This window comes from Diabrotica virgifera, chromosome 1, assembly GCF_917563875.1.
Source record: "Diabrotica virgifera virgifera chromosome 1, PGI_DIABVI_V3a".
In the NCBI taxonomy this organism is placed as follows: domain Eukaryota; kingdom Metazoa; phylum Arthropoda; class Insecta; order Coleoptera; family Chrysomelidae; genus Diabrotica; species Diabrotica virgifera.
Genome location: NC_065443.1, coordinates 264,999,599 through 265,025,030, shown reverse-complemented (window position 1 = coordinate 265,025,030; position 25,432 = coordinate 264,999,599). Strand labels below are relative to the sequence as shown.

Sequence of the window (25,432 nt, the reverse complement as noted above, 5' to 3'; positions counted from 1 at the left end):
GTGAATTGTAAATTGTAGAATTCCCTCATCTTCCTTAGTCTCAGCATCCGTATGGCTTGCATATTGTAGAAGCCTCGGAGGTGTAACCAGAGAAGGTTCCCATTGTTTTCATTCTGGTGGGGTATAGAATAGCATTATGTTGTTTTATATGCCATTAGAGTGAAAACTTAGTCTTTTTAAAAATATTGTCCGTAGAAAAAATCATTTTACATATTAGAAAAGCTGGTATTTTATACGAATTTTTAAAAATGTAGTTCAATTGGTGACTAGTCGTGGTAAGTGAAGGGGGAGCTGGGAGCCGATAAATGCACGAGTTCAAAAACTAAAAAAGGCAACTTAAAACTACTATCATTTTCTATATCTCGGGATCTACTGAATATATTTTGATCGTTCTTTTTTTAATTCGTATGTAATTTTTCTGTACATTACAAATGTGCAATTTGTCTAGACATTTATTAATTAATAAACAGTCTAATTTGTTTAAACAATTTTTGAAAAAATAATTTTTTCCCAAAAATCCATGATTTTAATCATACTATCGTTATTAATCAGAAAAATTAAGGTATACTTTAATAAATAAATTATTTGCAATAAATAATTATCTAATAAAAATCATTTATTTATTAAAGTGTACTTTAACTTTTTCTATGATCATTAATGATACTATGATTAAAAAAATAGATTTTTGTAGAAAAAATATTTTTTCAAGAATTGTTTAAACAAATTAGACTGTTTATTAATCAATAAATTTATAAACTAATTGCATATTTGTAATGTACGTAGAAATTACATACAAATTAAAAAAAATAAAGATTGAAATCCATTGAGTTGATCCAGAGATACACAAAATTATATTCGTTTGAAATTGCTTTTTCGGTATTTTAACTTAGTAGATTTGTAGGTTCCCCCTAGTAATCCTGCAACTACATTTTTGAAAAATCGTAGAAGGTGCTGTAAAGGTACAATTTTCGTGCAAGTTGTTTAAGAAAAAATACAAATCCCATTCTTTAAAATGGCATTAATGAGATTCCTTAATTATTATAAACAAATTAGCTGTGAATTAAAGAAAACATATGGCTAACTTTGTCCCAAATGAACCCAGGCTAAATTTTTTTATTTGATAATTCGTGTTAAAATATTATCTTTTCGAATATATAAAAAGATTGTTTCTACTGACAACATTTTTAGTTATTCTAAATGTTAATAAACTACAAAATTTCAAAAATTTGGCATTAGGATTTTAGACTAGTATATTAATTATTTTTTTTTTATCTTTTTTTAATACATTTTGATACTATCACTCTTCTACTTTCATTTGGCCTACTCAGAATTGCCCTATCTTCATTATTTTCTGTCTTATCTTATTGCAAAATAAAGGTCTCTGGGATAAACAAATAGAATAACTCTTAAACTAATTAATGGATCGACCTCAAATTTTGAACGTTTGTTAAGTACCCCAATACCCAACTTTGGGTGAAACACTAAAGTTCTAAAGTAGTTTTAGTAAAAGTTATTAATAAATAACGATTTTCACTTATTTTGCAGTTTGCGTAGCAACAAATTAACTTTTTAACTTTCAAAAATCGGCATTTTGAAGGTTTTTTAATGTTCTAAAAAACTGAATTTTGTAATTTTATGCCAACTATTTAGCTTTTGAATGGAGTGCAAAAAATCGAAAAAATCGCGATTTTTGCAATAAATTGTTAATACAGTAAAACCTCGATACAACGGACTAATTGGGGGGACGGGGTGTCCGTTAAAGCCGAAAGTCTGTTATATAAAAATAGGTTTAAAATAAGTCAGACCATTTAAAAATGTGTCCTCATTTTGCTATAATAAAAAGTGTATTGAAATTCTTTGTAAAATACAACGTTTGGGATCCACGGGGACCCCGTTGTTATGCAATGTATGTTAGTAAAGGCAGGGTTAAGTATGTATAATATTAACAGAACGTTTTTAATTTCTTTACATTTGACCTTATTTTTTGACCGTTATATCCGAAATCCGTTAAATAGAGGTCTTTTATATCGAGGTTTTACTGTAATTAAAAAACGGGCGCGAACTCTAGGCAGGAAACAGGTACGTTTTCTTCCTATAGATATACAATAACTAAAAGAGTAGTTAGATACCTGGATCTTTGAGTGTCCCGAGAAAATCCTTATTACTCTGGACTAATACGAGGCTTCTAAAATTTGCAAGCCATAACGGATGCTGAGACTAAGGAAGATGGGGGAATTTGACAATCAAAATAATTCGAGGTAATATCGTGTATTTAGGGCTTCAACGGACGGGACTTATTTTTTTCTTCCTTTCTTTTCAATGGGAATGATATTTAAGTTAGCCAGGTTCCACTACAGATATTATTAAAATGATCATGTGATGGTTTTCTATTTTGTATTTTGGATGTAGTTTGAATATTATTACATATAAGAAACAACAAAATTACACATTATGTAAATATTTTGATTGTCTAGAGAAACATTGTTGTAATCATTTTTAGCTGTGCTGGTCCACAAACATATCAAGAACATTTGGAAGGCCAAAAACACAAGAAACGAGAAGCAGCCTCAAAAATGGCAGCAGCTGTCACAGTCACAAGTCAAAACAGATCTGGAAACTCACTCAGATGTCAACTATGTGATGTGACTTGCACAGGTATGCAAAAAATCAATAAACGTTAAAGGTACATTCCATGTCAAATCACTTAGGCAAAAACTTTTGGATCTCCGATTTTCTGAAACTTGGTGTATAGCTTCTGCGGGACGTAAAAATAAGATATTTGAGGTCAAAAAATATTCTTTTTTTTTTTTTTTTTCAAAATGATATTTTTGAGAGAAAAATTCTTAGAAAGATTTTTGGGGCAGTAAATGAAAATGGGCTATGGCGTCGAAGATACAACTTTGAACTGTATCAGTTACACATCGATCCAGATATTGTGAAATTCGTTAAAGTGCAGAGACTTAGATGGGCTGGACACATTGCTAGGATGTCAGATCACGAATACACTAAGAGATTAACATTTTCAAAACCAGAGGGTACAAGAAGTAGAGGACGACCACCAAGAAGATGGATTGATGATGTGGAAGAAGACCTAAAGATTCTAGGGGTCAGAAGATGGAGGGAAGTTGCCAGGAATCGACAGGAGTGGCGACTTCTTTGTGAGCAGGCCAAGATCCACAACGGATTGTCGAGCCACTTATGGTGATGATGATATTTTATGTGATTTTACAGTGGTTTGGTGTTTATTTAAACAAATTTGCATTTTCTATCGTAAAGTATCATTGGAAAAAATAATATTTTAATAGAAGGGACTCAAAAATGTCATTATATGGCATTATAACAAGTTATTTTGATTCAAAACGAGTTTTTGATCAAATTTTATAGTTTAGACAACGTTAAAATACCGATTTTTACATTTTCCTCTATTCCCAAAATACATCATAATCGATTTGGTTAAAAATTTGACCACAGATAGCCAAAACATATGACTTTGACAAAACAAATGGTTAGAAGGATTTGAATTATATTACAATACCAAAAAAGTTACATGCAATAATATCAGACTCAAAAGTATATTAGTCCAGTCGGAATAGCATTTGACCTTGCATGCCGAGCTGCCCAAAATTTTATTTTTCTAATCTTTAGGGGAGTCAATAGTCGCCTAAATTACAAATCGCGAATGAATTCCTCCGTTACGTTAGCCGCCATCTTGATTTTAAAGGAGAACCGTTTTTGCTCAATATCTCCGCCATTTTTAACTTTTCGACAAAAATTGTAGGAACTGAAATTGTTCCAAATAAATCAGTTATTACTATTACAATTATTTTGTATTTACAATTATTACTATTTCTTTTTAACAATTTTTGTCGTGACGTCAATGTTTGCCGCGTTAATTGTACTTACAGTAGACGCCTATATTTTTTACTATGATATTGCATGTAACTTTTTTGGTATTGTAATATAATTCAAATCCTTCTAACAACTACTTAAAGTCGTATGTTTTGGCTATCTGTGGGCAAATTTTCAGCCAAATCGATTATGATGTATTTTGGGAATGGAGGAAATTGTAAAAAAAACGGTATTTTAACGTTTTCTACACTATAAAATTTGATCAAAAACTTGTTTTGAATCAAAATAACTTGTTATAATGCCATTTAATGACTTTTGAGTCCATTCTATTAAAATATTATGTTTTCCATTCATACTTTACGATAGAAAATGCAAATTTGTTTAAATAAATACCAAATCACTGTAAAATCGCTTAAAATACCATTTTGAGAAAACAAAAAGAAGAAGACAATTCGACCTTAAATGTTTTATTTCTACATCCCGCAGATGCTGTATACCAATGTCCAGACAAATCGGAGATCCAAAAGTTTTTTTGATCCAAAATTGAGTGATTTGAAATGGAATCACTCTAAAAACTTTTGATTTTAACGAATTTTCTTGTAATTTTTATTATCCTATTGTCTAGGTAATGATGCATATGCTGCCCATATCCGTGGCGCCAAACATCAAAAAGTACTTTTGCTTCACACAAAACTGGGCAAGCCGATTCCTCCACAAGAACCGGAAGTTTTAGGCGGTAGTAAGAAGTCGATTTCAGGTGATTCAAAGATCAATTTCGTGGCAGGGGGTGGTCTAGGTTCCACACCACAAGGCAATGGAGACGCTTCCAAAGATGACGATGATGACACTCCGGAAGCTGATGTGCAGCCGGTTGGACAAGATTATATTGAAGAGATAAAGAGTGATGATGGAAAGGTAGATTTTTTTATTTGAAATTATGTATTTATTCCTGGGTTATGTCAAACCTGTAGGTCATGAGTAGTATTGCCAGGTCCGATTTGTTTTTAATAGGTACATAAGCAAAAACAAATCGGGATTTAGGGTTGTAGACCGGGACAGATAAACAACAATAGCCCAGTAGTAAATAAAAGTCTCTAGCATTAAAACTGAGCGGGTTACGCTTAAAATAAAGTTGGGTCCTTTTTTTTGTAAAATAAAATCCTGAAAATCTCCCCCTATTTAGCACCGTAAATAAAATTAATCGTTACTGCTTTACCATTTACTTTATATGTGTCTTGTTTATACGATCTGTAAGGTTTACCGATTGGGAGTGCTTAGTTTTGAGAAAAGTTGGTTTTATAGTAAAAAAAATCCTAAAATATTGGAAAATGCCCTTTTTTCAAAATAACTTCAAAAGTATTAAGGATACTAAAAATCTCAAGGAGTAAAAAGTAGGTAGGTTTTGCTTTTATGATTCATTTTGTTTTTCCGTTAAAAAGGAGCCAACTTGATTTTGAGCACAACTCGCTTAGTTTTGATGCTAGAAACTTTTTTAAAACATAAAAATAAAGCTTTATTAAAAAAGTTTTAATTGTTTTTTCCCGAAAAGTGCTTCATTTCTTGGTTATTTCACGTTGAAATATTTGATTTGGAATTTGGCGAATAAAAACGTATTTTTCATGAGCTACAACTTTGCTTTTGCTGGGTCTATAGACTTTACGAGTTAACAATTTTTTCATTTTTTTTTATATTATACTACATTTTTGTTAAGAATATTTTTTCGATCAAATACTTACTTTTTGAGTTATTTGTGAAAATCGCCTGAAAACATGATTTTTTGTTGAAAAATAAACATTTTCATTCGTAAATAACTCGAAAAGTATTAAGCAAGTTAAAATTCTATAGAACTAAAATTGCTTAGAATTGGTCAATTTGTCCATCTCCGGACTTAGGGGTGACTGTCACCCCCCGAGTAAAAGCAACCAACGGCACAAGCCGTCCAAATTTTCATGCAATTCGGAGTTGATCCTGAAAATTACATGGTATCGCCGTATTTCCTGTTCATTTACTGGACTACAAGGTGTTTCTATAATCTGTATTTAATCCTACTTAATAATAATAATAATCAGACGGAATTACAAAAAAAAATCGTAGATTAAGTAAATTATTTATTTTTTAATAAAATCATATTTTTTGCATTCGATTTTGCCCCTTTTGGAGTGCCTTATTTTTATAACATAGTTGTAAAGTTCACTGCAAGTCCTCCTGAATTTGGTTTTCTTGGGTGAAAATCGGGACATTTAGTGTCCCGATCAGGTACAAATCGGTACGCGTCCCCAGACCCCTGAAAATTGGGACGTCCCGCGCAAATCGGGACACCTGGTAACGCTAGTTATGAGTGAAGTTATTTTTATTTCTTAGTTCTTAGTTATAGTGCTTTTGCGTTTTTTCAGATTGTTGTCCACTCGTTATTTACCTGCTTCCAATCATGAATTGTCCAATCTTTGTGGTTTTCAGCTCACTTTTTTCTACATGACTGACTGGTATAAGCAGCTGCCTTTTTGTAGGGCAACAGGTTGAAAGTCCCAGATTCTTTATTTGGTGAAATTTGTAAGCCAGACTCCTGCATCATTTTCATTACAATCTTGCGAGGTTGTTCTCCATTTGGCAAAACAATATTGAGAATTTTTCTTTTGTCCTGTGCTGTTGTAAAGTTTTTTTTCTGATGCAGTCCATGGTTGCCCCTGATACTTTAGAAACTGGTGCTATATTTCTGTTGGAGTGATTAGTGTTCAATATTAAGACAAATAAGTTCTGATTTCTGCTTTCTTACTTGGTGAGAAGTTACAGTTCTAGTACACTTGGTATAACTAGTGTGACCAACTAGCCCGAAAAATCCGGGACATGGCCCGAATTACGAAGTCATGTCCCGGCGTCTTGGACCCTTTCGGGTCATCCGAATTGTCAACGTTGTAGTAAAATTCTATTTTGAAATTTTGAATACTTAGTCCAGAAAGCCACTGCGCATCCGCTAGGAAAAATATTCTAATTCGGATTTTTTGCACAATCTTACTCAAAAAGGACGCCTTTTAACAAATTTGCATGTTGCCAGGACCAAAAGTTGGTCAAAAATTTCTTAAACTTTTTTTTTCCTAAAATTATTTTTTTTGCATGGAACAAAATTTTTTTAGGTTTTTTTGGATCATTCCAAACAGAAAAGGTCTTTAATGACTTTTCTCTAAAGTTGATAGTTTTTCACATATAAGCGATTAAAAATTGAAAAATTGCCAAATCGACCATTTTTAACCCTCAAAAACTATGTGAAAATCTGAAAATTTGAATGTTGCCAAGGTAAGTAGATATTCTTTAAACATCGATTGATGAAATGCCGAAGAGTTTTTTGCAATACAATATTCAAAACTCCTTTGTTTTTTAATTGCTATCAAGCGTGCGTGACACTATTTTCCACCGTTGCATGTGTATACAGTTATGGTGCAAATGAAAGAAATAAATTAGTTATTTCGTAAACCGGCGACTTTAAGGAAAAATCCCGAAACAGGTCGATTTTTATTTTTAAGTTATGATATTGTGGCATATATGGTATACTAGTGACGTCATCCATCTGGGCGTGATGACGTAATCGATGATTTTTTTAAATGAGAATAGGGGTCGTGTGACAGCTCATTTGAAAGGTTTTTCAATTCTCTATTCAGTAATATAAACATTTACATAATTACTTATACAGGGTGTCCAAAAAGTTTTTATTAAATTAAATTATTTGACAAATTGACAAAAAATTAAATTATTGTACACCCTGTATAAATAATTATGTAAATGTTTATATTACTGAATAGAGAATTGAAAAACCTTTCAAATGAGCTAGCACACGACCCCTATTCTCATTTAAAAAAATCATCGATTACGTCATCACGCCCAGATGGATGACGTCACTAGTATACCATACCATATATGCCACAATATCATAACTTAAAAATAAAAATCGACCTGTTTCGGGATTTTTCCTTAAAGTCGCCGGTTTACGAAATAACTAATACTAATTTATTTCTTTCATTTGCGCCATAACTGTATACACATGCAACGGTGGAAAATAGTGTCGCGCACGCTTGATTAGCAATTAAAAAACAAAGGAGTTTTGAATATTGTATTGCAAAAAACTCTTCGGCATTTCATCAGTCGATGTTTAAAGAATATCTACTTACCTTGGCAACATTCAAATTTTCAGTTTTTCACATAGTTTTTGAGGGTTAAAAATGGTCGATTTGGCAATTTTTAATCGCTTATATGTGAAAAACTATCAACTTTAGAGAAAAGTCATTAAATACCTTTTCTGTTTGGAATGATCCAAAAAACCTAAAAAAAAATTGTTCCATGCAAAAAAAAATAATTTTAGGAAAAAAACAAAAAAAAAACGTTTAAAAAATTTTTGACCAACTTTTGGTCCTGGCAACATGCAAATTTGTTAAAAGGCGTCCTTTTTGAGTAAGATTGTGCAAAAAATCCGAATTAGAATATTTTTCCTAGCGGATGCGCAGTGGCTTTCTGGACTAACTCTAGAATCTCTTTGAAATCTAGAGTGTAATACTAATACCACATCGAAAACGCATGCGTTTTATATCGTGGTATTATAGTTCTACGAAAACTAAAACAGTGGACTTTTTTTCGTTTCTGTATTTTAATTGTCTTGTGAAAAAAAATGGCCCGATTTTCATTGAAATGTCCGGATTCGACTCAATTGGAGTTGGTCACACTGGTATAACAAACATGTAATGTGTGCTAACTTCACAAAAAATAGTATGCAACAGTCAGAATATCAATAGATAACAATGGAAACTATAATCATTCTTCTTCTTAAGGTTCCATCTTCTATTGGAGGGTGGATATCAACATCGTAATTATTATTTTACTTCCAGCAGTTCTAAATAGTTCTTTAGAGCTGACTAAACCATTGCCTTTGATTTCATAACCAGGTGGTTCTTCTTCTTTTATTTTGCCCTCTATAATCTCTGTAGCACCTCTGAGCACCTCTTACTGTATACCCGAAATATTCCAGCTTTCTCCTTTTAATTGGCGGTATAATTTCTTCCCTATTACTAACCCTGTCCCATGATAATTGCTAATTTTGTCTACCCATAATATTGTATGTCTACCCATAACTATGTGCAAATGTAATTTCAAATTTGTTAATCTTCTACCGTCAATGTTCAGGCCTCTCTCTTCTCAGTTAAGTTTTTTACAAGCATATTCTAGTACTGCGGTAAACAGTTTGGGCAGTAGGTATCGCCCTGTTGGACTCCTCTGCCGATTGGGATATGATCCGTGTTTTTATGTAGTTTCAGTATGTAGTTATGTAGTGTCAAAGGCTTTATGGAAATCTACAAAAGCCAGAACGAGTGGTCGATTGTATTCGATAGTATTTTCTGTTACTGTTTTAATGCTCTGCAGATGATCATTTGTTCCAAATCCGGTAAGAAATCCCGCTTGCTCTATTGACTGGTAGAAATTAAGTTTTTTCTCAAGACGATTCGTTACTATTCTTGTAAGGAGTTTGTATAGGTGACTAAGAAGGCTTATAGGTCTGTAGTTTTCTAATTCATGGGGATCTCCTTTTTTGTACATTAGAATTACCTTAGCATTGTACCATTTGTCGGTTATTATTACTGTCGAAAAGGCACATGTTAAAAAGGTTTTTTATTTTCTTAAGTAGGCAAGTGCCTCCGGTTTTGATTGCATCAGTAACTACACAATCTTCGCCGGTTTTTAATAGTCCATATTAATGGTTCCGAAATTTGTTTCAGGTTATCAGTTTCAATTGTAAATTATGTGAATGCAGATTCAGTGATCCAAATGCAAAGGAAATGCACATGAAGGGTAGACGACATCGGCTACAATATAAGAAAAAGGTCGATCCCAATCTAGTAGTGGATGTAAAGCCATCGCTCAGACAAAGGAAGATACAAGAAGAAAAAATGAGAAGAGCCGTAAGTATATATATTCCCTCTACTTTATTATAATCATTAAAATCATAAGATTAAGAGGCTACATCAGCGCGTCATTAAAACGGAAAAGGCGTTCCAAGATTGCAGCTTTAATTTTGAATATTTTGTTGAGATATTTGGCACACAGATTCGTGGTATAAGGTGTAGTAAAGAATGGCGGTACAGAGCCCAATTTAATGGTCTAAGAGCTAGCAACGTTTTCGAGAAACTATTTTAAGACAGCTTCTTTTAATAATTTGTTTGTAATTGTGAGATTGTTTTTGAGTTATGTTCGTTCATTACTAGAGTATTGTTCAGTGATTTGGAGTCCAAGTTAACAAATATCGAATTGAATCGATTCAAAATAAATTCGTTAGATATCTGCGGTATAGATTAGGTACTAGAGGAATGCAATTGAATTCCAGTCAGATCATGCAGATGTTTCATTTGCACCGTCTAGAGGATCGCAGGCGATACTTTGACCTTAATTTCGTATTTAAGGTGTTAAATGGTACTATTGTTGCACCTAGCATTCTGAGTCGAATAGATTTTTATGTTCCAGCTAGGAATTTGAGAAGATGTCCCTTGCTATCCGCTAGATCATGCAATACACGTCATGCAGAAAATATACCTTTAAATAGAATTGTTTCTAGTGTAAATAAGTTTCCAAATATAGACTTTATGGGAGTCACACTAAATGCTTTTAAAAGGACTATTTCACGTGAATTATTTTAATTTGATTTTAATTTTTTGATGTCGTTAGTTTAATTGTAAGTAATGTAAGTTAACTTGTGTTCAATGTTTAATTTTGACTTTTAATTTTAATTATAAAATGGAGTTTTCCGTCAATAAATATTAATTTAATTTATATATTGTTCCCTATGCTTGCTCAAACACCGTACCGGCCATCTGGCTGCTGATTCAGCTTGCGTTCATTACTGCGCAGCACATTTGTACAGGTAAATACAAAATCAGGGTGATTGATTAGTATGATAAAGCTTAATAGATCCGCTATAGTAATATATAGCAATAAAAGTTAATAAAAATTGTAGTCAACTTTGAGCGTCACATTACAAAATTAGTTAGAATGTTACAGGGTGTTCGATAACATAGTGGCAGACCAAACTTTTGTTTTTTTAAATGGAACACCCCATATTTTATTTTATATTCTAAATGTTCTTAACTTCCCCCATTACAAAAATATTAAGGTTTGTTATGTTATACAGGGTATTTACAAAGTTATAACCAATGTTCTATGAAAATCGTAATAAGTTCTGCTCGCTGTATAAATAAAAATAAGCACAAGGTTTATTGGTGCCAAATTTTTTTGTTGATTGTCAAAATTTATAAAAATGGTTGATATTCTAATTTTCTTTATATCACAAAGCTAAACACAAGTACATTATTTTCTCAGTAATTTTAAATATAACACCTTAATTAATAACTTGCTCTAAGAAATGAAAATATCTCGAAAACTAACAAATTTAGGCATAGGGAATATTATACAAAAATTAAAGTACTGTAATGATACGTTTCTATGGTGATATAAAATACAGGGTGTTCCATTTAAAACTTCTGGGAAAAGAATATACTTGCCTTTTGACTCATCCTGTATTTGATATAAGGAAAATTAGAAATATCAACAATTCTTAAAAATTTTTATAATCAACCAAAAAATATAGCACCAACAAACCATTGCTGTTGTGCTTATTTTTATTTATACAGGGAGCTGAACTTGTTACGATTTTCATAAAAAAAAATTATAACTTTGTAAAAGCTCTATACAGGGTGAGGCAGATAAAGCGCCTATTAGAAATAGCTCGAGAACTAAAGGCAACAGACTCCTGAAAATTGGCATGTAGGGGTTTTGAAGAGTGATCTATTTAATGAAAATATTTTCATCTATTTGGTACTTCCGGTTATACCGGAAGTTGCTTATAACTTCGTTTTTTTAAATGGGACACCCTGTGTATTTTTACATTTTTGGATTCTCCTCGAAGTCTTCTCTCTTAAAATATCAGGTTTTGTATTGTTATACAGGGTAGTTTAAAAGATAATAACGTTTTTTTATTAATTTCGTAGCAACTTTCACACCCTGTAGAATTGGAGTAGTTTGACATCAAAAACTTTATTTATGTTCAAATGATTTTTAATATAGTCTACTATTGTCAGAAAGTATTAGTATAGCTAATCGTTGAATTTTAGTATACAGGGTTGGTCGAAACTCGGAATGAGTATTTTCTGAGTTTTCTTAAATGGAACACCCTACATTTTAGTATTGTAATGAAATGATATTTATATTAATTTTTTATTTCTTAAGCATTCCCTATACCTAACTGCTTTAATTTGTGCTTAATTCTTAATCGCACCAACAATCTTAACTACGTAAGTATTTTGATAGCTCAACCATTATTGGGAATTTTACCGAGCAGTCTAGATTAATATGTATTTATTTCCGAAAAATTATTTGTGACTGGATATTTTCAAGGCCAACCTAATTCAATTTCACGTATTTTTTGTTGCAATTAATGTTTGGCTTGAATCACCAATAACTCACAAATTAAAGCAGTTAGGTATAGGAAATGCTTATAAAATAAAAAAGTACCATAAAATATCACTTCATTACAATACTAAAATACAGGGTGTGCCATTTAAGAAAACTCAGAAAATATTCATTCCGTGTTTTGACCAACCCTGTATACTAAAATTCAATATATAGCTCTAGCTATATTAATAATGTTTAACGATAGCAGACTATATTAAAAATCATTTGAACGTAAATAGAGTTTTTGATGTCAAAGTACTACACTTCTACAGGGTGTGAAAGTTGCTACGAAATTAATAAAAACACGTAATTATCTTTTAAACTAGCCTGTATAATAATATAAAACCTCATATATTAAGAAAGGAGACATCGAGGAAAATCCAAGAATGTAAAAATATATGTCCCATTAAAAAAAAGAAGTTATAAGGAACTTCCGGTATAACCGGAAGTAGAAAATAGATGAAAATATTTTCATTAAATAGATCACTCTTCAAAACCCCTTCTTTTCAATTTTCATGATTATGTTGCCTTTAGTTCTCGAGATATTTCTATTAGGCCCTTTATCTGCCTCACCCTATGTAACATAACATACCTTTATATTTTTGTGATGGGAAAGTTAAGAGAATTTCGAATCTAAAATAAAATATAGGGTGTTCCATTTAAAAAAACATAAATTTGGTCTGCCACTATGTTATTGAATAAAGCTTAAAGTTGGCTACAATTTTTGTTTTCAACTTTTATTGCTATCTATTACTATAGCGGATCTACTGAGCTTTATGACACTCATCAATCACCCTGTATATTGAATTTAAATTATTTTAGGACGAAACATTTTTTTGTCATTACTTTTTAAACCACAAAAATGTCTGGCAATTATAGTTCATATTTCTATTATTGTTTAAAAAGTAATGACAAAATAATTTTTCGTCTTACAATAATTTTAAATTCGATATATTTACCTGTACAAGTGTGCTGCGCAGTAATGAACGCAACCTGTATCAGTAGCCAGATGGCCGGTACGGTGTTCGAGGAAGCATAAGGAATAATATATTAAAGAACCAGTTGTCTTAAAATCATTTTTTTTTCGACGTTGCTAGCTCTTGGTCCATAAGAAATATGTTAGTATGTGGAAATTACTCTGTAACTAAATAAAATATTACAAAAGCGAGCCTGTACCGTCATTAAGACGAACAAAAAATACACTTTTTTCAAATAAACTTTTTTCAAATAAACTTTTTTATCCCATGCCTAGATTTTGTGTCACATTGGAACTACTAAAATTGATTATCTATAACAAGAAATCGAAAATATTATAACTAATAACTGATTAGGCAACATAGCAAAATAGTCACTGTCATTTTGACAAACCTGCGTCGTTTTTCTAAGTGTAATAGCACGATTTTCTTATCTGTTGTGTTATCAGATCTGTTTCTTGTCTTGATGTGTTTCTTATCTGTTGTGGTATCGATATATATGTTCAGTGCAGTAGTGTATTATTTTCTAAGATATTGGCATTCGTTAATGTTGATCCATAGGGGAGTAGTGTTTGTTTATAATTATTGAGTTATTATATTTTTATGTAATAGAGCTAAGTTGTCGGACTATTTGAAAAAATAGATTACTATTAATTGTGAGTTTTATAGGTAAGTATATTTTACGTAAAAATATTTCGAATTCTAATGCGAGTATATAAAGTTTTAGGAGGATTTTTTATTCTAGAAATATCATCAATAGTTTAAAATTTAAATTTAAGTAAAAAACCAAAATACATGCTTTAATAAAATTTTCGCCTATTTTGGTCTATTTTTTTATTTACATACTAATAATAAAATTGCTTTCAATTACATATTTCCATTTAGCGCGCCTATGAGTATATTGTCACAATATTGAGCTAGTGTCAAATACTGCCGACGCACTGTTGCCAGAGTTTCGCAGAACTTTCAAAAAGGGTATGCTACTATCTCCCGAAGTAATAGTAATGACGCGATAATGTGGCCTCTTAATTCGATTAATGATTGATTTAATTTTGGATGTATTTCGTATGTAAACATCTTTGCTTTTTTGAACTTGGATCAGTTGGATTTGATTTTATAGACAGTAGACCAGGGCTGATCTGTGAAAAAACGTCTATTTTTGGATGTGAGAGGTGGCATTCGGATTTTTGCAGATAAAGTTAGGTGACACCTTCAGTAATAATAATTAATTTATGTTTCTTCTCAAATATGCCCGGAACAATAATAAAAAAATTAAAATATTTAAAAATTTCGAAAAACATCGATTTTTTCTACTTTCTTTGCTGATAACTTTAAAACGATTCGTTTTGGAACAAAGTCGTAAATAAATAAAATAAAGATAATTGAATTTTGTATGGTATACGACTGGTTAAAAATGTCTTAAAGTATTACCCTTTGCAATATAGCATTAAATACAAAATAAGGGCGCAAAATAAGCCTGCTGTTGTTCAATGTTTTTAACCACTTTGGTGGCACTTAGAACTTTAGTAATTCGCTTAGAAAATTCTTATAACTTACTTAAAACGTCTACCAAATTTGATTAAAATCGACCTAATAGATTTTGCATAATAAATTTGCAATCTAATTTTTTTTAAGTTCAAATTTTTTAAAAACTCTGAACAAAAAGTAGACCACTTAGAAGTTGGCTAAATTTTTTACATATAAAGAGACGCTCTGCCTATCTAATACACTTTACAGAATTAAAATCAGATTATTTAAGGGGCCTCAGCAATGTTTTAAAATTATAAACAATTTTTTGGCTTATAAACAAACAGCTATGTTTAAAAATAAAAAAATTAATTTTTAGCAATGCATATAATCAAAACCGATATTATTGGACTTAACTGTCAAATGCTGTCAGCAGAATTGCTATTTTATTTTTTGTTCAAAGGTTATTCGGGTTCAAATATTGCAATTTTTCGATTTTTTTAAAGTTCAACCGCGTTTATCTCGAAAACTATGCATCCTACGAAAAAAACTTGTAAGGACATTTTTTTGCTTAGAATTGCCCAAGAAATACAAGAAAATGTTTTATTTTGCGAAGCATCGATGTTATGACATGTAATTCCTCAAGTTCTTTGTTTATAACAATCTTATCGACATCCGGATCAACTGTTACCCAAAAAATGCGTGTTCTACGGGTCAAAATACATAAAAAAAACTTGGTTAAGTCCATCTAAATAAAGGAGGCGTCCCTCCTGGCGACAGCGTAGAGCTCCTGTTTATATGTAAAAAAGTAGCAAACTTTTAAATGGTCTACTTTGCAAAATTATTATGCAAAATCTATTAGGTCGATTTTAATCAAATTTGGTAGACGGTTTAAGTATGCTATAAGAATTTTCTAAAGCGCGTGATACACACGCAATCTTTAAGTACGCGGGTTTAAAGATCGCGAACTTACTCGGCTCGCCGTCGGTGATACACGGCAGACTTAAAGTACGCGGTTTTATAGATAGCGGTCGCCGTCGGTAGCAAAAAATTTAAAAAGTGTCCTCGTGGTTAAATTTTTTATTTTCTGTGTGCCTAATTTTGCTGAAATCTTAGGTTTTTTAGTAGATTTTGATTATTTTTTTGATCAGGTTTTGTTAAAAAGAAGAGTAATTTGATTTTTTATAAGTGTGGTAAGCTGTCAAAATCATGATGTGAAGTATAACACTTGTTTTTGATATATTTTAATTTAATACAAGGTAGGCATAAACAAACAAAATATCATAGAAGATGGTAATATTTTCATCAGGAGGATAAAACAGCCTATAAATAATTAGGTTTACTCAAAAACAAATAATCAAAATAATTTAGTATAGTTTAAAATAGTGTTTTACGGTTTTCTCAAAACTTATAAAATTTAATGTCTATTAAGCCAGATCATCCATTTCATAAGTCCATATTTGGAATAGTTTCATATTTTTTTGCTAATTTTTTGCTAATTTATTACCAAAAAAACAAATTTTTTACTCCACCCCTAACCGAGACACAATGGTTGATGTAGCTTAATATTATGTCACATCATCGATAGCCATATCTCGCGAACCTAAAGAGCTAGAAAATCGTACGACGCGGCATATTTTTTTGCTAATTTATTGCTGTCGATCTGCATATTCAACATACCCCAAAACCACCCCTGCTTTCCTTACAGCTAAACAACACCCCCAAAAAACAACGAAAAATCTTGAAAAATGATTTTTGTGATATAGTTGACGGTTGATATTTAATTGCTAATTTTTTGCTGTCATTAGCCGTAAAAAACAAATTTTTTGCTCCACCCCTAACCGAGAAACAATGGTTGATGTAGCTTAATATTATGTCACATCATCGATAGCCATATCTCGCGAACCTAAAGAGCTAGAAAATCGTACGACGCGGCATATTTTTTTGCTAATTTATTGCTGTCGATCTGCATATGCAACATATCCCAAAACCACCCCTGCTTCCCTTACAGCTAAACAACGCCCCCAAAAAACAACGAAAAATCTTGAAAAATGATTTTTATGATATAGTTGACGGTTGATATTTAATTGCTAATTTTTTGCTGTCATTAGCCGTAAAAACAAATTTTTTGCTCCACCCCTAACCGAGAAACAATGGTTGATGTAGCTTAATATTATGTCACATCATCGATAGCCATATCTCGCGAACCTAAAGAGCTAGAAAATCGTACGACGCGGCATATTTTTTTGCTAATTTATTGCGGTCGATCTGCATATGCAACATACCCCAAAACCACCCCTGCTTCCCTTACAGCTAAACAACACCCCCAAAAAACAACGGAAAATCCTAAAAAATGATTCTCATGATATGATTGACAGTTGATGTTCAATAACAAATTTTTTTCTATGATAAGTTCTATCGATCCAAAGCTTATTTTAAATGTTTTTTAATGATACTTATGCACGTATTATAAAAATTGAGTTATCCATCGCATTTTTTTCGGTATGTCAAAAAAAAAGTTTCATTTTTTGTTTATTACATTTTCTGTTATATCTCGAAAACTGCTCGATGGATTTTAATGATCCTCATCTCTTTTTATTTTGTTAAACGTGCAAAAATATGAATTTTTCATTTTACCATATCAATGTATATCGAACCATATCTCCGAGATTTATCGATCGATTTTTGACTATTATTAAATATAAGTCACTTCGATACCACTCCGGCTACACTCATAAAAAAAGTAGTTACCGATCTTAGAAAAAGCGTTCTTGAACGAAGAAAGGCTGTTTTCTACAGCAAAGAGTAAAATAAACTATAGCCAAGAACTTATTCTTCATAAGAATGTATTGAAAAAAAATTCTTGGTTGTAATTTATTTTACTCTTGGCTCTAGAAAACAGCCTTTCTTCGTTCAAGAACGCTTTTTCTAAGATCGGTAACTACTTTTTTTATGAGTGTAGCCGGCGTGGTATCGAAGTGACTTATATTTAATAATAGTCAAAAATCGATCGATAAATCTCGGAGATATGGTTCGATATACATTGATATGGTAAAATGAAAAATTCATATTTTTGCACGTTTAACAAAATAAAAAGAGATGAGCATCATTAAAATCCATCGAGCAGTTTTCGAGAGATACATATAACAGAAAATGTAATAAACAAAAAATGAAACACTTTTTTTTGACATACCGAAAAAATGCGATGGATAACTCAATTTTTATAATACGTGCATAAGTATCATTAAAAAACATTTAAAATAAGCTTTGGATCGATAGAACTTATCATAGAAAAAAATTTGTTATTGAACATCAACTGTCAACCATATCATGAGAATCATTTTTTAGGATTTTTCGTTGTTTTTTGGGGATGTTGTTTAGCTGTAAGGGAAGCAGGGGTGGTTTTGGGGTATGTTGCATATGCAGATCGACAGCAATAAATTAGCAAAAAAATATGCCGCGTCGTACGATTTTCTAGCTCTTTAGGTTCGCGAGATATGGCTATCGATGATGTGACATAATATTAAGCTACATCAACCATTGTTTCTCGGTTAGGGGTGGAGCAAAAAATTTGTTTTTTACGGCTAATGACAGCAAAAAATTAGCAATTAAATATCAACCGTCAACTATATCACAAAAATCATTTTTCAAGATTTTTCGTTGTTTTTTGGGGGTGTTGTTTAGCTGTAAGGGAAGCAGGGGTGGTTTTGGGGTATGTTGCATATGCAGATCGACAGCAATAAATTAGCAAAAAAATATGCCGCGTCGTACGATTTTCTAGCTCTTTAGGTTCGCGAGATATGGCTATCGATGATGTGACATAATATTAAGCTACATCAAAACCATTGTTTCTCGGTTAGGGGTGAAGCAAAAAATTTGTTTTTTACGGCTAATGACAGCAAAAAATTAGCAATTAAATATCAACCGTCAACTATATCACAAAAATCATTTTTCAAGATTTTTCGTTGTTTTTTGGGGGTGTTGTTTAGCTGTAAGGGAAGCAGGGGTAGTTTTGGGGTATGTTGCATATGCAGATCGACAGCAATAAATTAGCAAAAAAATATGCCGCGTCGTACGATTTTCTAGCTCTTTAGGTTCGCGAGATATGGCTATCGATGATGTGACATAATATTAAGCTACATCAACCATTGTTTCTCGGTTAGGGGTGGAGCAAAAAATTTGTTTTTGTGGTAATAAATTAGCAAAAAATTAGCAAAAAAATATGAAACTATTCCAAATATGGACTTAGGAAATGGATGATCTGGCTTAATAGACATTAAAATTTAACTTGTCTCCTTTCAACAATAAACGATTGAATTATTTCTAGGCAATTTGCTTAATTAGTGAAAATATAAGTGTAACTTTAAACGCAATAACATGATGGCTCGAGGCTCGTGGCAGTGATACACGTACGGGTTACGAGTAAGATTTCAAACTTGTTGGATCGACGGCGTACTTACTCGGCGGACTTAAAGTACGCGTACTTGCGGTGATACACGCGCGAAAAAGGTCGCGAGCCATAAGTTCGCGTACTTACTCGCGTGTGTATCACCCCTTTAAGCGAATTACTAAGGTTCTAAGTACCACCAAAGTGGGTAAAAAACATCGAATAACAACAGGCTTATTTTGCCGCCTTATTTTCCCTTATTTTGTATTTATTGCTACATTGCAGAAAAGGTAATAGTTTAAGACATTTTTAACCAGTCGTATATTATACAAAATACAATTATCATTATTTTATTTCTTTACGACTTCGTTCCAAAACGAATCGTTTTAAAGTTATAAGCAAAAAAAAAGTAGAAAAAAATCAATGTTTTTCGAAATTTTTAAATATTTTAATTTTTTAATGTTCCAGGCATATTTTGAGAAGGAGCTTAAGTCAATTATTATTACTGAAGGGGTCTCCTAACTTTATCTGCAAAAATCCGAATGCCACCTCTCACATCCACCTGAAAACAGATCCGCCCTGGTCTACTTACAGGCCAATTTTTTCTGAGCACTAAACAACCACTATGTTTTAATTTAAGCTCCTTATTGTATACATATCAGTGTATGTTGTGTAATAATTTTTATCCTTGTTTAGGCTATGCGTGAAGAGTTTTGGGCCAGGAGAAATGAAGAAGGATACTGGGATAATAGGAGATATGACGATGAATATATGGGCATAGGTCCCTTCCACAGAGGAAGACCCTATCAAAGTGGTCCAGTAAGTTTACTCGTTTTTTTTAAATAGGGAACTTGCATAAAATTTTAAATTCGAAAAAAATGCTATAAATCACAACACAACATAATTTAAAACATATCAAAGAAAAAAAAAAAGAATGTGTGTGTACTTTGTACGCACGTAAGAAGTTTTACTTCTATTATATGATTTCAACGAAATTAATATACTTTAAACAGTTTATTTATATTTTATTTAAATATTAAACTAATTTTAATACTTACTACTTCTCAAAAATTTTTATTAAAACATTGCCAAAAATTCAAAGAATAAAACACATTGAAAAATGCCACAAATGATTTCTAAAAAATTATATAATTATTCTGCCACAAAAATTATATAATAAACTCACAATCATAAAATCTATAAAAAAAATAAAAGTTTCCATTGGGGTTCGAACCCGCTTATCGGCGCAGTTAGTATTGAAATTCATTCACCTTAAACTTTTACCCACGGAGACCATGTGTCATCATGTGCGAAGATCAACTAACTAAACGGATTAAACTTTTAACGGTTCTGAATTTAACCAAATTATTTTGATTTTGAATTGAAATTATCTAGAATTGAAAGAAATATTAGAATACAACAAAACATAGAGTAAGAAAACAATATATTAGGTGAATATTGATAGAAATTTTGATGGTAATCAAAGTATGTAAATCAAAGCATTACATACTATTTTAGTAGGTTCTTTTTAAATTTTCCAAATAGGTAGGTCCTACCTATGAAATTTTTTATTATTAGGATACTGAAACATTTACAATTATTACGTACCTGTCGCTATTCAAAAAGTCACTACAATATCATAAACATTTTTCTCTGCCATCACAACAATAAAAACTAATATACACAACATTAATTTGTTTATCCAAATCCATATTGAACAACTATGGACAGATGATTTTAACACCCAATCAGATCCCGTATAAAGTTTATACCATACTGTCTGTGTGCGCAAGCGCGCAGAATTATGAAATTTTACTCTCAATCGCGCCTAAAGAAGTACACTGCGCGTCATAGAAAACGGGCACCCTAAAAAATGGGTCATTTTTGATGTCGCGTATCTCCTAAACCTGTTGTCCGATTTAAGTGATTTTTTGAGTATGTTATAGCCCTATTCTTTATTAATATCCCTGTAATAATATTTTTGCAAAACAGGTAAATTTTCATTGTATACCGGGTGTACGAACCAAACTGTGTTTTTTTCTCAAAGTTCGCAACACCCTGTGAAATATTCTAGCATTTATAAAATACTGAAATTAAAACCCAACTATAGCCTCAGGTTTTCTTAACATTCTGTTTTTTTATTTATTCGCTTATGTTGGATAATACAAAAGTTATGTACTTTAACAACTAGGCATGCTCTTTATCAGTACAGGGTGTTTCTAAAGAAGTACGACAAACTTTAAGGGGTAATTCTGCATGAAAACATAATGACCGGTTGCTTTATAAACATATGTCCGCAAATGCTTCGTTTCCGACATACAGGATGTTGAATTTTTTCTTACAAACTGACGATTTATTTATTTAAGACGTAATTTTTGAACATTTTTTTGACATGCAATGAAGAATTTTTTATTCACCATTGGCGTGCATACGAATAATATGATCGGTCATATTACCCGTATGCGCTCCAATAGTGAATATAAAATTCTTAGTTGAATGTCAAAAAATGCGCAATAACCATCTCTTAAAACCTACCAAATTTCATTTGCATATCTCAACCGGTTTTAAAGCAATAAATAAATCATCAGTTTGCAAGAAAAAATTTAACATCCCGTATCTCGGAAATGAAGCTTTTGCGGATATATGATTATAAAGCAAACTGTCATTATTTTTTATGCAGAATTACCCCTTAAAGTTTGTCGAACTTATTTAGTCCCTAAAATCCATTAGACTTATAACACCCTGTACTGATGAAGAACATGGTTAGTTGTTAAAGTACATAACTTTTGTATTATCCAACATAAGCGAATGAATCAAAAAACAGAATGTTAAGAAAACCTGAGGCTATAGTTGGGTTTTAATTTCAGTATTTTATAAATGCTAGAATATTCCACAGGGTGTTGCGAACTATGAGAAAAAAACACAGTTTGATTCGTACACCCGGTATACAATGAAAATTTACCTGTTTAGCAAAAATATTATTACAGGGATATTGACAAAGAATAGGGTTATAACAGTGCTTCCCAAACTGTGCGCCGCGGCGCCCTGGGGCGCCGTGGCTCGACTACAGGGGCGCCGCGAAAGTTTTCTTCCAATATTAGACATAATCACATAATTACCTTCAAGTATTAAACATTAAACTAAAGTTGTTATGACAACTTTTTAACTTTTAAAATATACCTATATAAAAATGTTTCCCATGATAAACGAGTTCAGTTATTAGTAATTTTATTTGATGCCGACAATATATCCTCGATATTTTAAATTCCACGAAACAATAATTCTCTTACTACTGTAAATTGACTTCGGACCGACAGGCCATAAATCACTGCCGGTCGGCAAATACAATCGTCTCCTTGCACGTGCACATTTTAAAACTATGAATTTTTACTTATCTAAATTTTAGTTAGTTGAATTTGTAGTTTCATAGTTTCATTTATCAGTGTGAATATAAACAGGGTTGTTTCACCTACTTGTGTACAAAAGTTGCTGTAAAAATGGAAAAGTTTTTGAATTTAAATAAACAAGCTGGTTCTAAAAATAAAGTGGATGCACCACAAACTAGTGGTAGAGTCGTGAAGAAACGAAAATACCGTAAATATGATGACAGCTATTTGGATTTTGGCTTTACATCAACAAACGTCAATGATGAAGAGAGACCAGAATGTGTATTGTGCCTGAAACTTTTGGCTCCAGAATGCATGCTTCCAAGTAAGTTAAAACGCCATTTGGAAGCCAATCATCCAAACTTTGCTGACAAACCTCGTAGCTTTTTTACCAGGAAGTTAAATGATTTGAAGCAACAAAAAGGTAACTTTTCCAAGCATTTGTCGATACCTAAAAATGCTTTGCTGGCATCATACAAGGTTGCGTATAAAGTTGCAAAGTGTAAAAAGCCCCACACAATCGCAGAACAATTAATTCTACCGGCTGCTGTAGATTTGGTAAACATTAGGTGCATAATTATACTAGGTAAATATACCTTTTATATTTATCTATTAACGATATTATTTATATCATTTTAAAGTGCGCATGCGTTTTGCTGATAATTTGTCGCCGATTAGTCGTCGACAGGCACCCGCGAACGCACTTAATATGATCGGAGAATCTGCGGGAAAACTTCTTTCTGCGGTGCCTTTATCTAACAACACCATCAGTCGCAAAATTCAGCGTGTGGCGGAGGATCTTAATGATCAAATAATTGAAAAAATAAAAGAAAGTGAATTTGCGTTACAGTTGGATGAGGCAACAGATTCTAGTAAAGATGCACACTTGATTTGTTACATAAGGTTCTTGGATGATAATACCATTGTGGAGGATCTTCTGTTTTGTAAAAAAATCACTGCAAGTACAAAGGCACAAGACTTGTTCGAGATCCTGAATACATTTGTGGTTGAAAACAATTTGGAGTGGACAAAGTGCGTTGGTGTTTGCACTGATGGTGGTCGTTCAATGTCTGGCCGTTATGGAGGATTACAGGCGCTTGTTCGAAACAAAGCTCCGGATTCAGTATGGACCCATTGCATCATTCATAGAGAAGCGCTTGCATCAAAGAATCTGAGTCCTTCACTAAATTTGGTCTTAGAACGTGTGGTAACTGTGGTAAATTATATAAAAACTAGGCCGGTGAAAGCAAGGTTTTTCAAAAAAATGTGTGAGGATATGGGTGCAGAACACACGTCTCTGTTATACTACTGCCACTCACGATGGCTCTCTCGTGTGGTAATGTTTTGTCTCGTATGTTCCAATTACGGCAAGAAATGTACATTTTTCTTGAAGAAGAAAAACACCAGTATGCCAAGTACTTTGTAGAAACGGATTTTTTGATTCAACTAGCATACTTATGTGATATCTTTGAAAAGTTAAATGCGTTGAATCTCTCCCTGCAAGGCCGCAACACGCACATTTTAAAATTGGCGGAGAAGATTTCAGCTTTCAGAAAAAAATTAGAAGTATGGAAGAGAAAAATTAATGATAATAATATCAATGATTGTTGTCCCTTGTTGCAGGAGTTTATTATCTCCAATGAAGTTAATATCTCTTGCAATATTAAATCTATTTTTGCGGATTACTTATCAGAGCTTATCAAATGGTTCGAAAAATACTGTTAAACTGATAATATCGACCAGTTTGCATGGATTCAAGATCCATTTAGAGCGGAAGCTCCTTCTGAATTTACTTCTTTAGAAGAAGAAAATCTCATTGATTTGGCTTGCGACAATACGTTGAAGACAAAGTTTGGCTGCACGGAACTAACTGATTTTTGGATATCAGTAAAAGATGAATATCCGCTGCTGAGTGGTAAAGCTCTGCGCATCTTAATTCCATTTGCAACATCCTATTTGTGCGAAGCTGGGTTTTGGGCGGTCGCTGTAATAAAAAGTAAATACCGTGCAAAAATTAGCGTGGAACAAGAAATGAGGGTAGCTGTGTCCAGTTTGATTCCGAGATTTGAAAAGTTGTGTAATGAACAAGAACAAGCTCATTTATCCCATTAATTACTGTAATTATTTTTTCAATAAATTGTTTGTGAATTTAAAGTATGTTTCATTATTATTAAATTAACCTAACCATATCAACTGCAACAGAAACCGTATTAACTACAGTTAAAGTTAGACGTTAAATCAATATTTTGACTCAGGGAGCCGCGGAAAAATTCTAGTTTATTAAGTGCGCCGCGAACTAATAAACTTTGGGAACCACTGGGTTATAACATATTCAAAAAATCATTTAAATCGGACAACAGGTTTAGGAGATACGCGACATCAAAAATGACCCATTTTTTAGGGTGCCCGTTTTCTATGACGCGCAGTTTATAATTTTTTTTTTTTTTCGTTTGGCCCCTAAAGACGATTAAAATGGAGAGAAAATTCAAATTATAGCAGGCGGCCCAAAACGCGCCCTCATTGGTCGTGACGTCATATCATTATAGTATTTGTTGTCCTCGCCATTAACCCATTAGATTTGGTATTCGTTATAACACTCAATTTTATAAATATTTTGATAGTTGCTATTTCTGACTATTATATTATGATTGTTTTTCTTAAGACATATATATTATTACAATGACATACGATAAATGTCATTATACAATATAATGGTGTGACGTCACAAGTGATCGCGCGCGTTTTTGGGTCGTTTGAAATGGTTTAAGTACTCATAAGATTTTAAAATTGGGAGATAGTAATTATTGATAAAAGATTATGCATACAGGGTCAGTCATGAGGAACTGTACATACTCCTACCTCGTATAGAGGCCCCTATGGAGAATAAC

The 25,432-nt window shown here is 32.2% G+C and overlaps 1 protein-coding gene across 3 annotated transcripts in view; it reads left to right on the top strand.

Moving 5' to 3' along the window:
- LOC114344740 (zinc finger RNA-binding protein) overlaps nucleotides 1-25,432 on the top strand; it is a 114,849-nt gene that overhangs the window by 35,657 nt on the left and 53,760 nt on the right. For all 3 annotated transcript variants that reach the window (XM_028295580.2, XM_028295574.2, XM_028295566.2), the window contains 4 exons: nucleotides 2,501-2,655; nucleotides 4,475-4,764; nucleotides 9,606-9,788; nucleotides 19,855-19,977. In XM_028295580.2, the coding sequence (XP_028151381.1) occupies nucleotides 2,501-2,655; nucleotides 4,475-4,764; nucleotides 9,606-9,788; nucleotides 19,855-19,977 (751 nt within the window). The remainder of the gene's footprint in view (nucleotides 1-2,500; nucleotides 2,656-4,474; nucleotides 4,765-9,605; nucleotides 9,789-19,854; nucleotides 19,978-25,432) is intronic.